Raw genomic sequence first — 15,005 nt, 5'->3', positions numbered from 1 at the left:
TGGTACTCTGCCAGTATTTCCAGTCGGCTAGTAGGTGAGCGCCAACTGATCTCAGTACTACAGTGTAAAGTCCATTATCATGCATTAATGGAAACCCACTGTCAGATCATATCTGTCACCCCAGGCCACCCAGCGATCCATGGCATGTGTCATCACCCTGACTTATCGGCTCGGTGAAGAGAAGAGACTGTGTTTGTCATTTTCTTTGATCCGATCTGCGACCGAGCGCAAAAAGCATTTTCGCGTTTGTGCCTTATTCGATCTGTTATTTTTTCTTGAAAAGCTACCATCGCTTCATATGAGACAAAAGGGAACTCATCCACAAATGCATGAAAATATCAAACGCTAAAGAACATTGGTTACTTTCTTATAAGGAGAAGTAGACATGAAGTAAATACGGTGCACAGTCAATTTTATTGATGTACAGGCCAGTAAATAACCTTCCCCCCCCCCCCCCCCCCCCCCCCATGAGTAGCATTCAAGAAAGAGTTCTTCACCACAGTATGTCAGGAGTGCAAGGGCCATTAGCTGCTTTGTACCATGAATGTTATGCAGATCTGTCCTTCACTGTTGAGCTCATCTACAAACAAATGCCACCGTCCAGCATCAAACACACCAAGTGAAGAGAAACAGTCCACAACAGAAGTTGAAGTATACAGAAAGATAATATTTTATAAACATAACCTTTCCCCCAATACAATAAATATTTCATTGGACTAAATCTACAAAAACATAGTCTCAACCTCTAAAACCATACCTAAGATACCTGGAGTATTTACCTGCAATATAAATGAATTCATGTGGTTATGGACTCATGACAACATTGAATAATGTGGTGCGTGTTCACAGTTTGTGGGCTTTACTTATACACTCAAAATTAACCATTATACTTTTATGATGCCTGTGAAATATATGACAGTTAATTTAGTAAATTACTTTAGATTTAAAGAAAAACTAGAAACATCTCAAAAATAACTTACAATTATTTTAGGTGACATCAGTTGTCCATGAATATATATTTTCATAACTGACTTAAAGATAAAGGAAAAAACATCAAGAAGTACCTTTGGATGTGTGGCCATAGGTAGAAAAGCTCAAAGGGTGCATTCAGCTGTGATGGACCATTCAACAAGAGGAGATGCTTGAAAAAATAGAGAAGCATAACACTTCATGTCACCAAATCTTTGACATCTAAGGCCTCAGGTATTTCATAAAAATGCAGTATCCAATTTCCGATTCCAGATTTTCATCTGCTTTTTTCACACTCATGCCTGAGACGTGTGCTGCTTCCTAATGTTTGGTGCATCTGTATGCACGCTGTTTACATAGCTTAGAAGTTGCTGCTGTATTTTGTACAAACAGAGAGGAAGTGCCATGACAACAGTACACTATAAAACATCCTCAATAAGAAATTTTGCAATCACAAAAAGTCGTTGAGGGTCTGACTGACTGAGCTACCTTACAATTAAGAATCCATGGAATGTTGCTTTGTCCCTTGACTGTACAGACGCCAAGGCAGAATTGATTCAAAAAAAAAAAAAATTTGGTCCGTCTTCTCCAGCATGTTACAGAGTCTTGAGTTAAAACCGTTTTTCCCTTGATTCTCCAGAAAATATGCAGCAGTACAAGAACAAACAAAGCATCTGTGCCTCAAGAACTGTTCACATTGTCAGAACATGAGCATTACATAATCAACATTGTACATAATCCCTGAAAGAACACCGCCGTCATCCCCATGGTGCCTCTCAATGCACAGTTTACTCATTTCTCGGTGCTTTCTGATCATTTCTCAATCTGAGAAATGAAAAATAGAATGTCAGTTGTTGAGGGTTGTAGAGTCTTTACTTTTTATGGATGTCCTCGTGCCGGATGATCTTGTAGGTGACCCAGTAGAAGACGTTGAAGATGAGGAAAGCCAGAGGAAATGCAGCCCTGGAGATTGTGTCTATCCTCTTGGCTCTGTCCACAAACTTTTTCCTCATGGTGTCAATGTCCTTTGGGACCGGTGGTTGAGGGTTCGGTGCTGGAGTAGCGTTCTTAACAGCTGAGCCGTCCTTTGTTGGCAGACACTGACTCATATTGTAGCCGGCGAAATTAAAGCGGCCTTCACGCATATCCTCATCCTGAAAAAGCACATGCAAATGAATTTAATATATCTATATGAAAGACTGCAGCTCACGTTTTATACTTTACTCCTTAATGGCCACAGGCTTGTGTTTCGGTAGCACGGTGAACTTACATGAACGTAAATTAATTAAAACAAATTCCCAAGATAACCTGATGCACTATAATGAAAAGCCACTCAGAATGAATGCTTCAGGGGATGAATCCTAATCAAGCAAACAGTAGTAGCTTCTTCAGTATCTCAACAAGTGGGTATAGCCATGCTGGGAAATGGAAGCTGATGAGCATGCTAGTAGTTTTGCAGGTATATGAGCATAAAAAGTAATACTATCATTATCAGGGTCTGTGCATCATTTATCTTAGATTCCTTTTTCCTGCCGAAGGGTCCTTATCCAATTCAATGCATTTTGTTGTATACTGTATGTACAGATTGTATGCCCTCTGTGGATAATGTGTGATCAGTGATTTTGGGTCCATCTGGATGATGGATAAATGAATGTTTGCACAGCAGTTCATGGAAATCCATTCGAGAGATGTTAAAATATTTTACTGAAAAGTAACCTGGCCAACCACACGGTGGCCAAAGTCATTAGGTTACTTCATTTATACATTTCTGGGCCAATTCAACAAATACATGCTGAGATTAAAATCTCATGATATCATAGGTGAAAGAGTTGTGCTGTCCCTGCTTATAAACAAAAAGTAACACATCACTAGAGCCAATTTCATTCATCCTGTGTTCCATCCACTAGTTACCAACATATTTCACTCTGGATCAAAGTATTATGACTGACTTATCTACACTGCCATCCCTTACAGCCACACTACTAGTGTGGCTATAAAGTTTGATATCCAAACAGCAACCTTGTAAGGACTTTGAAAGCCTACCTTCTGATTCCTCCTTTGTCTCCGCCTCAGGCGAAGGAACTCTTTCTGTTGCCTGGAGACAAAATTAACCCCAGCATATTCTAGCAATGCAGCAAATACAAAGAGCAGACACACAGCCATCCAGATATCAATGGCTTTCACGTAAGAGACCTGGGAAGAAAACAGATTTCCTTTGTTAGATCCTTCAAGGTGACAGCATCAGCTCACAGTTCAAACGGAGGATGAATCTGTGCTTTGACTCATAATATCGGTAGATTTTTTTCTTAAGCTACCTTTCTTTATTGAATGTGAGTCTCGCAGCTGTTAGATCTGTCAGTTGATTTGCAGTTAGTTTCTCAGTTTTCTCCTTTTCTTTTGCTCAGTGTGTGTGTTAGCGATGACTTCTAAATGACTGTAATTATAATGTTTGGTAACAAGTGTTCCAAAGCTGCCAGTAATGTAAGTGACTGCATTGCCATGAACAGTGGGAGGTAATTGCCACATTAATCACTAATAGAAAGAGAGCTGCTATAATAGATGGTACCTCAGGTTACGAGCTGTTTCTTTGGAAAGTGAGGATTAAGTAGAAAGCCTTTACTGCTCATCAGTGTGACCTCATCACATCATGACAGCTGATTAGCATGGAGAGAAAACAACTCAGCTTTTTGAGGGTACTTAAGGCATATGGCGTTATTGTTTTTGTGAACCGAGGCTCTCAAAGGCCTCTCTTTAAATATTTATCAGTATACGTGTCTTTCATGTGAGAATCTCTGACGCGGCTTTTGGCACTGGTTGTGCAGACTGATGTGTGGAGAGTGATTGATCATCAGGATCTGACTCTCCGTGTGCCTACAGAGCCCTTCAAAATGTATGCACGGCAATTTTCCCTGATTGAAAATAAGCTACCAGAGACCACCGCTGCTCTTGTGTGTGCGTAAACATGATTTAAAGGACAGCATCTTCATTGCTGTGACATGAATGCTGATTATTGTGAGTTGTAGATATCAGGTTAAAAGGGCAGAAAAGCTCTTTTCAGTTTCTTATCCTCTGATGTATTGCAACGGCTTTGAAATTTCACAGATGCCCGTCAAAGCATCCTCTGATTTGTTTTGTTTAGAGAGTGTTTTCTCTCCCTGGCTAGATGGATTCTGTGTTTATTTCTGAGTTCCACATCTATTCTTTGTCTGAAATGTTGCTGATGAGTCTTGCATTAAGAATGAACTACTGCACCACCCATTTTCATTCCCATGGAACTACTGCCTTAAGAAAAAATGGTGTATAATTGTATCACTGGTTGCCTTTCTTTTAAAGTACAGTTGGGACTTCAGGGTCCCTATAGTTACATATATTATATAGTGCAGAGCTTTTATTAAACCACAAATGCTTCTAAGCAGTCACATGTTAAAAAAAATTGTATTCTAATAACTTTCTAATAGCTGCAGACATGCTTTTGTTTCGTGACATTTTGCAAAAAGTATAAAATGCAAATACAGTAGGTCTTGAAAATCATGTATGATAAAAACATGCATTGAATAAATAAGATTCCATGATGGGAATACACGTTTATTAGATTATTTTTGGTTGATCTAATCCAGTGATTGATTTTTTTTTTTTTTGTGTCAGAGGATGTTTTCCATGTGACCAATCAAACAGGAGAAACGTTGATAAAAACATAAATTCATAAGTTGTTTCTACAAAGCACATCTCAACTGTGAACAGCATCTTGTTATTCCAGATTTCCAACACTCGCATTGGTTTGATCTTCACCTTGGAGCAGAGCAATGCAGTTATGCAACCATTTCTTTAAAGTGCATATGACCGATAAAAATACATATATTGTATGCAAATAGACGTATGCATGCATGCGTTTTCTCATTCCTTTTTGCAATATGCTCCTTCAGCGGAAGCTTTTATGTGCCACATTTGATCTCGGCAACATTGAACTTAGCAGTGTATTCTATTAGACCGGCTATCAGTCTGCTACTCAGTCTGCTGAAAGAATAAGCAGCGGTTTACCTTTGGAAGAGAAGCTCTGGAGCCGGAGCTTTGAGTGGTCATGGTTAGCACAGTGGTGATGCCCAGTGCCACTCTGGCAGGAGCAGCATCCATATTGATCCAAAAAGAAACCCATGAGAGGATGACAATGAGGAGGGAGGGAATGTACATCTGGATCAGGTAGTAGCCCATCTGCCGCTCCAGGTGGAATTTAACCTCAATGCAGGTGAATTTACCTGTTTAGCAGCAAGAAAAATGCATTCAGACAATGAGATATGAGGCGTATGAAATCTAAACAGCTGTAGTGCTTCTTCTGACCAGTGTTGTAGTGTTTGGTGCAGTAGCCCAGCTCCTTCTCGTCCCTCATAATGAACTGAGGCAGGGTGAGTCCGTCTGACACCTGCACTGCACCGTTCTCCAGCCACTCAAAGATCAAGTCATTCATAGTGTATCCAACTAGAGACGAGAAAAGAATGGAAAAATTTAGATACAGAGCAGCATCTCGTGTTAGAAAGCGCAGCAACCAAAATGAGAAAATCAGTGCTTACAACTTTCCAGCTGCATCGTGCAAGTTTGGACGTCCATCGGAAAGTTCTTCAGATCCATTGGACACGACAGAATGAGAGTCAACCTGTGATGTGGCGCAAAGTCAGACTATTTTATTTGCCTTTGAAAGAAATATATTTATTAAACCTTAAACTAGTGGGTTGACACATGGATTGAAAATAATTTGCTTCAAAAATTAAATCGCAGTCGGAGGATTTTTTTGGTAATCTCTTTTTTTTTTTTTCCTCTCCTGTGTGATAACCTCCAACATATCATGTAAGATTCCCTTCAGCAGATTCCTATCACACTTTCATTACTGCAACTTATTGTCTCTGTGATGCATTGTGCTCTGCAGTCTGGCCGCTCTGTCATTTCTCCCATGAATGGAGAGTGCAGCTAACCACCTTTCATTTCTCCCGTCGACCCACTCTGCCTCCACACCTGAGCACCGCGCAGCCTTGAGCTGCTCTTTAAATGGACTCAAAATTGATCGGCTTTATATCACATCGTCGCAGGGAGACTTGAATGCTGAATGTGACTCAAGTTGCATTGAAATACAATACAACACATATTCATATCATGTACCTGTGTTTTACTCACAATTTAGGCTGATAAACCTTTAGAATCCCATCCATTCTGACTATGTTGCGTGTTTTTTAAAAAAATATATAGTTTATAAATAATATTCTGTGCACAGACACCAACAGGAGGAAGAAGAATACACATTTCTTTCTTTGCTTTTGGCTCTATCTTTGCTTGGGATTCTCAACAGCACCCCTGGGATTAGCTTGCCCTCTTGCAATCAGTGTTCCTTTATTAAAAATCTACATGGAACAAAGGGAACATATGGCAGTTGAGCAAATTTTACCATTTCAAAGAAGTGATCATGATAAGATAAGATAAACATGCATGCTTCAAATTGACAGTCTTTGAAGTTTGAGAGGAAACGTAAGAAAAGCAATAAGTGAGCATGTCCTGGGGTAATGTATGCATCTGGGCTTTTGGTTCTCTGCAGTATCATCTTTCATTCAGTACAGATTCCTACCACGGCTACACGACTATAATACCAAATGGTGTAAACTGGAGTTGCAACTGTTTTTACTACTGACTTCTACCAATTGTTTTATCAAATCATCACTTGGACTGGAGGTGATCAGTGGTGAAAATCCCCAAGAACCCATGGCGATGTCTTAAATTACCTTGTTTTGTCTTAACACCAGTCAATTCATTGATTTTTAGAACAATTTCTACATAGTTTTCGATCGACTGACTAAATGAATCATGACCTGAACCAATCAGCTCTTGCATAAGCCTCTATCTTTACTTCTGGAGTCTTTTTTCAATGACTTCTAACAACATATCCGATACTTCACCTGATACTGTAGAGGACAGTCCCATCCTTGAAGATCCGCAGCAGCTTGTTGTCTGTGGTGACATCATGGAAGTTGGCTCCTTTCTCATTGGCAAAGAAGAGGTCGGGCTTCCATATGGAGTCCAACATGGACGGATCCAGGTCGAGGGAGGAATCTGGGTATTTGCTGTACGCCAGCCGAGGGTCATTCCACTTCTGCCGCAGGAAGATGTTCACTCTGTAATCCTGCAGAGAAGACAAGCGGCTTTGCATATTTTGCAATGCGACTGAATGTCAATCACAGATATCAGATTTTTAATATTCCATTACACATCTTTTTTCATGAGGTGATTTCAAATTGTACATATTGCTCAAAAATATCCGAGCTACATGTACTTCACTTAAGTATTTCCATTTTATGATACTAAATACTTCAACATCACTATAGAAATACTCTAATTGCGTTTATGTGACAGCTTTAGCAACTTAAAAATTGAGAATCATTAGAATACCATCAACCTAAAAATATTATGAATTTTATAGATTATCTAACCAACATTTCTTGGGCCACATTATTAAAATGTTGTTTATGCATAAATTCATACATAATACATGCAGTAATGAATACTTTTAATAGTGCTTTTTACTCATAATCTGAGTACCATTTTTATTGCTTTAATAATACAAAACATTTCCAAAGGCAGTCCGATAGCATTATAAGCAAAAACATGTGACAAATAATAAAATGGATGAGTGAAAAATGATTTGGAATGCAAATTCTGAACAAAAATCACCCAGCTGTACCATCATGAAGGTGCCTGTATAATCTCACTTATCATACATGCGTTCACATGACAGTTTTGAGGATTAGATATTGTTGCAGGCTGCATTCACAAAACACTGACCTTTTAATAAGTTTTCTCGTTGATCAAAATTATGCAAGCGCCTTTATAGGGGCTAAATGAAGCATTTATTAGATGTGGAGCCTGATAAGGGAAACTCTGACAGTGCAGTTAGTAGTAAAACCCCAGTGCCACAAAGCTCAGTTGCTCAGAGTAATTGATATGTCACGATGATGAGGAGCCCTTATGTTGTCTGACATTTCATCAGCATATTGGCGGTTCCAAATATTTGCATGCCTGTCTAAAACTGTGTAATTCCCTGGCAGTCTTGCGTGTTCCAGATCCTGCACAAATTAACATTTTCCATTCATGATCTTAAGTAGTTATTATCACTCATTATGAATCCTTTGATCCTGATTAGTTTCAATGCAGCCTCGCAGGTTTTCTATTTATTTCTTTTTTTTTTTTTTTTTTTTACCCCTGTAGCAGTTAAATGCCTTCACACATCACACGTTGTACGTCAGCTTGTTTGAGAGCCCCAACCCCCCACTATCAATTACTGGCTACACTTAAAGTGACCTACTGTTTGGGATTTATTGTGTGAATTATTAAACCTGATCTAGCATGTGCATAAAAGGGCGTCATGGGAGCTGAAACCAATAGCTGATTGGGTAACCCGCCAATAAGCTCCTTGAGGGGGAAAAAGAAGCTTTTATGAGTAGGGAAATGTAACATGGAATAAATGTAAAAAGCAAAAAACCAGAAAAAAAAGTCGATCAGGATATGTAAAAACAGGATGATTCACTCAGTTTTAACTCCAGATAAGGGATCAGGGGCTTTAGAACAACACTCAACTCACCATTGTAGTTTCTGCTATAGAACCAAAGCTGTTGATAAATATGTTGCAGGTAACATTAACTGGTGGACCTGCAGGTTGAGGGATAGATAACACATTGACACATTGTACAGGACAGAAATCCACCAAAATACCAGAGGAACTCACCATAGTTGTCTCTGTGACAGAGCCGAAACTGTTGATAAAAATATTGCATGTAACGTTTACAGGGGGACCTGTGAAATGGAATGACAATGACATGACAGGAGAAAGCCTTAGAGCATACAGATCATCACTGGGCTTGTGGGGAAGAGAAGAACATTTGGGCGTCCAGGCTGCTGTTTCACTTTGTATGAAAACATGCGCTGATACAAAAAGCAGTAGTTTTCAAGTATTTATGGAATCTTCAGGAGTGGATGGTGACATGTTGCATGCAGAAGATTGCACAGAACATCAGGAGAGCCCATGTTTGGCTTTGGAGCTCCAAATTAATTGATCAAACTGAATCTAATAATCAATCATGATGTCACAGTGATGTCACAGCTCGTTTTTATATTTATGCAGTGATGTCTTCCGCATTAATGTTGGTAAACACAATTTTCCCGACACAGTAAACACAGGACGCATGCACACTCAAGCAAAAAGCATGCACACACACATACACAGTAATTTAGTAATTTAGAGCTGCACTGATGAGCTGATTAATTAATTACTGGATCACCAGAAATCCCCGGCAATCAAAAATAACTCTTCTGATCAGTTGTTTAAGTCAGTGGTTTCAGCTTCTGAGAGGTGAACTTGCTTCACCTTCTATGATAACAAAATATCACTCCATTTATATAAAATAATTCAAATCCAGCTTGTGGAATAACTACAGTAATAGTTTCTTGCATTTTTTTTCTGCCAAGCAATTAATCCCTAATCAATTAAGAAAGCAATTCACAGATGATTTGATAGTGAAAATAGCCACCAGTAATCTGCTGGTCCCAGTGCCAAATCAGAGCAAATTTTGTCCAACACTGTGAGTAAAAACTACCCAGCATGCTCGAATGAAAGTGTAATTTTTCTCCCTCCACAGAGTAGCCTGAACAGAAATCTCTTTGCGAAGCCTGGAAAATGCCATTTAAAGTCACAGCAAATCTTCTCTCTCCATCTGATAAGTGAAGTTGTAAAGCCCTTCCCAGTGCCCTTCCCCTGTGTTTTCCTCTTCAATATTGCATGGCACTCGGTATTAATATTTGCCTCAGTTTGTCGTCAGCTAGTTGCATTTAACGGCTGAAGCAGGAAAAATAAGGCAGTGCCTCCTCACAACAAACTCAGCAAAGGAAATCTAGGTCAGCTATCAGAAATACAGTTCAACGCTCTTCAAAGTATGACGGGCAGGTTCATGATGAACAACCCTCTGTTTACGCTGGAGTGGGTTCTTGCAGAAGTGTTTGTTCTCAAGCTGTAAGATGAGAACATGCGTGTGGTCAAGATGATTGTAATTCTGGATTTGCTCTTAAAATAATATAACCTGCAACATTCCTTTTGTAATCCTTTGTTTATTAGCTGGAAACAACTCATCATGCCTCTTTTTAGAAAACAAGCAGGTGTTAAACAGGCTGTCTCATCTTATTAATCTGAACATTTCCAGACGAAGAGTAAAGATCTGGGCCATGTGTTTCTGAATCCTGCCCGTCGGTCCACTTACAGGCTGCTTTAGCTACCGGAGTCCCCAAACCTCCCAACAAATCCCAGCCCACCTGACCCGGCCTGGAGCCCCCAGCGGGCCGGCAGCCTCTTCTCACTCAGCTCTGTAGCAGTGACAGATGCTGTGTCTGTCCTCAGCATCACAGCAGCGACAACAGAGGAAGTCAGTAGCCTGCAGCCTTGCCACGGGGCCACCATCCATCATTTGTCCTGTCATGGTGGCATCCCTGTCTGCTGTGAGAACCAATCTGACTTCCTGACGAGCTCCCCCCACCATCACCTTGTTTGACAATTGCATATTTAACTAAGATTGTGTTTGGCACAGTTTCACAAGATTGAAAGCAAGCATGCAGTGTTATGATGAGGGGTTAGTTCATGATTTATTTCAAGCCAGGGCCATCATTTTAACTTAAGTGAATGACTGTTCTTATGAAAGGACTGGCAGCACAGTATCCTGGCAACAGATAAGTCAGAGGATCTCTACATGACTAAAAATGTACTTTAGCTGCATTCGGTGACAGTTTTGTGGCTAATTATACTTTTTAAAGATGGGAAGTGAAGTGTGCTCAGATTTCCAGAAGAAAATGACAAACAAACCTTTAAAATTCGGTCTAATGCGTGCATCATACCCGGACGTGCGACCCATGAGTGAGTCCAGAAAGTCTGATGGAGACAGGTTGGAGGATGATCTGGAATCGTGCTCCTTGGCGTCCACAACTCTGATGTATAGTCAGGGGAGGAGAAAAAAACACTTGGTCAGAGAGAAGTCCGAGCTCTGAAGCAGGAGTTAAAGCTTATCTGTCGCCTAGCAGCTGCCTGGGAGTGATGGACGCTCGCAGGAAAACGAGAAAATGCGTTAATGCGCACACACGTATCGGATGTGATTTAGACGTGGTGTGCATCTTCTTTAAGAAAGGATTACTCTGTTCATAATGCAAGATTCCTACACAGATACACGGCGTGCTGTAGATCTTTAATAGGTTTATTACAGGGATTTCATTAAGATGCAAAAGGAGGAGAGAACGTAAGACAATTACTTGCGTAAATGTCACTATAAAGTCATTGGGGTGCTGAAGAAATCCTCCTGCTGAGATCGTGGATTTTAAGAACATTTTATAGACCGAATTGTACTCGCAAAACATTGATAATTAAAAATCAGAGTCAAGACAGAGTTGAGAAAAAGGCAGACTTCAGTAAATCCTGATCAAAACAACACTCATGCAATTACTAACTTTGTGCAGGAAAAATGCACTAATTATTACATAGTGGTTCTTTATCGAAGCCATCGAATGCTTAAATTATTCATCTAATTTTCTTAACTTTAAGAGAAATATTATTAAATTGTTTTCAATTTATATAACATAGCATAATTGGTGAATAAATAGACCTACCTGAAGTTGTTTGTCTCCATGAAATATGTAAATAAAGCTGCCAAAAGCTTGATAAAGGAGCGATTCATTCCCGGTGGTTTCCCCATGTGCTCACTTTTCTATTTCTTCCATATGTTTACATTAGTCAAACACATAATCCAAATAGGGGCGCCGCTTTCTTCCTCACCAAGTCGTGGGCGTTCGGGTGTTCTTGTGTCACACAAAAATACTGGAGACATTCCTCAACGCAGCCACAGATCATAGTTTAGTTTCATGAAACTCTGACTCCCAAAAACAGATCTCTCGAAGCGGAGACACGAAACATCAGTCCTGTGGTCAGACGTCGAGAAGGTGAAACTCCAGGACGCGTCGGCTGGAGGCTCCTGCGTTTGGCGCTGGCTGAGATCTAACAGCTCGCTCTGTGAAGACCAACCCGTCGGCCTGTGTTGTTACTCATGAAGTGAAATCTCTCTCAGGTGGGGGACCGTCAAGTAATGGGAGAGGAACGCCTTTTCTCATTTCAGCACTTGGACAGCTCCCGGTTCCGTTACGCGCAAGCGCAAGGTTTAAAAGTGGTGGACGTGAGTTGGTTTTCAATAAGTCCAATAAACGAGGGAGGTAATCACCAGAAAGACACTCAAACATTGTCTCCAATGTCTGTTACATGGCGAATGTTGTCAGTTTTAAATGATAGCGTTTGTCTCACGAGGTCGCCGTGGTGGGGAAACTCCCAGTGCGCGCAGCTGCGCATCAGGATTAACTGGCTTTAGGAATTTTTCTAGTGGTACAGTTAAGTACAAGATGTTACATGGACGGTGTGGAGTGGTTATTGTAAATTGACATCCCCTAGTGAAAATGTAGCTTTAAATATTCTCTTGTAATCGTTTTTTTCAGGGTTACAATTCAGCTCTAATCCTGATTTGTACTGTGGGAGTAGAACTGGGTGACTCTGACACCATCCTTGGCTGCGTTTTTACGCAATATGCTATTTTTTTCTTCCTATCCGTGTCTGTTTAGAGCAACCTACATCCTCACAGATATGAAAAGTGTAAACAAAGGACGCACCAGCGAGAAGCCGCTGGGAGAGTATTTGGTACCCCGGTTGCCCTGGAAACAGATTTCCGAGGCACATCATTGGAAATGCTGAAAGGTTGGCCTCCCAGAGCGAGACCGAGGAGAACTGACTGACAGACACAGACAGGCAGGAAATATAGCTACTGCAGGGTGAGTGAAGCCCCGAGGGTGGTGGAAGTGAGGTTTAGTAGGCCACTTAGAAATTATTGTTTATTCTATATGTAACACAAGCTCTTGGTATTGATACTGAGGCTGTGAAGGGACCTGGCAGTCTGTGGATGTGAGTGGGCTGTGAGGCTTCATGGACCACAGGCATGAATGAGTCATTCCACATGAACACACAGGCATGTGCTGTGGAGGAAGCAGCTAAACTTAGTGAGGAAAAAAAAATTCATTCACATCAAGCCAACCGTAGCATTTGTGTTGTAAGATTACTCTCAGCGCATCACATGCCTCAACGCAGTGACATGCTCAGGGCCATAATGCACTTTATTCTGACACTTGGTCACTGACCAGTTTGCAGATCATCTGGACCTTTCTCAGCTGGAGGTCGAGTCATCCTGTCCCCCTGCGTCTTTAAAGCTGGTGTCCAAATTACAAGTGTCACACTGTATCTCATGCTTGGGAATGTATGGCTTGCTGTGGACTGGGGGATTTAACATGAGTGTGTCAGTGTAGGTCGTGGCTTGTTCTGCAACATGTTGACCAGCATAAATATTAAATGTCCATGTGAATTATTTACCAACTAACACATGTGCTGTGAGCACGTACTTAGTTTTTAATTAGCAAACTTTGCCTTTGTCAAACAAGCGTCCTGATAAGCCGCACATCATGCAAGTTTCTACGTGGGTGACTTTAATGTCACCGAGGCAAAAAATAACATCTATTGAACCCAGATATTTTCTTTAATGAATACATTTTCTTCTGGCAAGAGCCAAAAATTCTCTTTGCAGTCAAGTCATTTATTTTCCATCTTTAAGACAGCTGCACTCGGCATGTCTGTGTAATGTCAACCACCTAGAGCTTCAATTGGCCATTAGTTTCTATAAGGAAAGACTTTGGGCCAGGTGGGTCACATAATTAAAGGAGAACAAGTCAAATCTGCATGTTATTAAGGGCAGAGAGATGTGTGCTTCTGTCTCTGTGAAAGGAGAGACTAAAACAGAACAATCCTTCTGAGAAGAAATGCCTGTCTGTCTCATTTATCCAGCAGTTTCCACACAGCTATTAAAATTAGAGACTCAAGACAGGCAAAGACACTATTTTAAAGCTGCCCACACACAACAAAGATCGGTTTGCTACTGCCGGTTATTCTGTGGGGAATTGAGGGTTTTACATCATCGGGTTTATTGTGTTGTCCAAGCGGATTTTTGTGATCAATTTCTCTGCTATTACGCCGCATCCCAAAATAATGTACATATCAAATTATCCTGTTGTAACATTGGCATTTATTTTTGTGCAGGGAAGCATTTTTTTGTGGTTGAAGGAGTAACCAGCTGGAAGCTCCATATAGCTGGGGTAGGTGGTTGTCATTGATCCCCCCCTCAGTAGCCGAGGAGCTGTGGTCCGGCTGGACAGCTCACCTGGAAACAACAAGCAGGCTTTACCACCCTGATGCTCCTGTGCACTGGACTGGAGACAATTGAGAGCCACAGAGTATCCATTGCCCCATCGATTCCTTGTATCTTTATCCCGCTTAATGACTTTTTCGCTCTATAATTCAACTCATGGAGTTGATCTCGGGCCTAGCAGGGATACAGAGACGTAACTTGTGCTGTGAGGCTTCTGGGGTTTTTTTTTTTGTTGTTGTTTTTTTTGATGAGACAACGCAACACGCCGGAGGAAGAATGTGCCTGATTTAATGAGAGGATTCTTGAAGAGAAAGATGGATTTGAGAATTCTCCAGCACCAACGCAATTATCATAAGCTCTCTGTCAGAGCAAAATTAAGCTATTTTTGAGGCTCCTACGTGGCACGCATGAGAATGACGAACTTGTTTAGGTTAGACTCCGCTCACATTAAAGCTGCAACACAGACAAATGTTCAAAATGCTCGAGATGGGAGCTATAGAGGGAATACACAGGAGGATGGTGCGCCTTAGAGGTCGCGTTATCCCACAGGCTAAGTGAAGAGAGCAACGGTGGTCTTCACTAAGACTCATCTGTCAATCACAGCTTCCCTTCATCAGTGGGAGCAGCCTGACAGCCACAGAGCCTTTCTCCATCACTGAGCACTGAAAGCCCCCACTGATCCCCCAGTCTAGACCCCCATACATCCTCCGCACTCGCCTCACATTCAAACAGCACAGA

The 15,005-nt window shown here is 41.0% G+C and overlaps 1 protein-coding gene across 4 annotated transcripts; it reads right to left on the bottom strand.

Moving 5' to 3' along the window:
- Window positions 1–457: 457 nt before the first annotated feature.
- On the bottom strand, window positions 458–12,365 carry glra2 (glycine receptor, alpha 2). 4 transcript variants are annotated; one of them, XM_022203766.2, is made up of 9 exons: window positions 11,644–12,365; window positions 10,850–10,971; window positions 8,585–8,796; window positions 6,906–7,129; window positions 5,535–5,617; window positions 5,305–5,442; window positions 5,008–5,222; window positions 3,013–3,162; window positions 458–2,123 (listed from the first exon to the last, which is right to left on the bottom strand). In XM_022203766.2, the coding sequence occupies exons 1-9, from the start codon at window positions 11,727–11,729 to the stop codon at window positions 1,842–1,844; spliced, it is 1,512 nt and encodes a 503-aa protein (XP_022059458.1). In that variant the 5' UTR covers window positions 11,730–12,365; the 3' UTR covers window positions 458–1,841. The 4 variants fall into 4 exon arrangements, with proteins under 4 accessions (XP_022059458.1, XP_022059460.1, XP_022059459.1 ...); XM_022203768.2 differs by having other exon boundaries at window positions 8,729–8,796; window positions 11,644–12,363; XM_022203767.2 differs by having other exon boundaries at window positions 8,585–8,652; window positions 11,644–12,362.
- Between the last annotated feature and the right edge of the window lie 2,640 nt (window positions 12,366–15,005).

This window comes from Acanthochromis polyacanthus, chromosome 14 (assembly GCF_021347895.1).
Source record: "Acanthochromis polyacanthus isolate Apoly-LR-REF ecotype Palm Island chromosome 14, KAUST_Apoly_ChrSc, whole genome shotgun sequence".
NCBI lineage: Eukaryota > Metazoa > Chordata > Actinopteri > Pomacentridae > Acanthochromis > Acanthochromis polyacanthus.
Note: the sequence above shows the minus strand (reverse complement) of the source record. Positions and strands in the feature narration are given on the sequence as shown.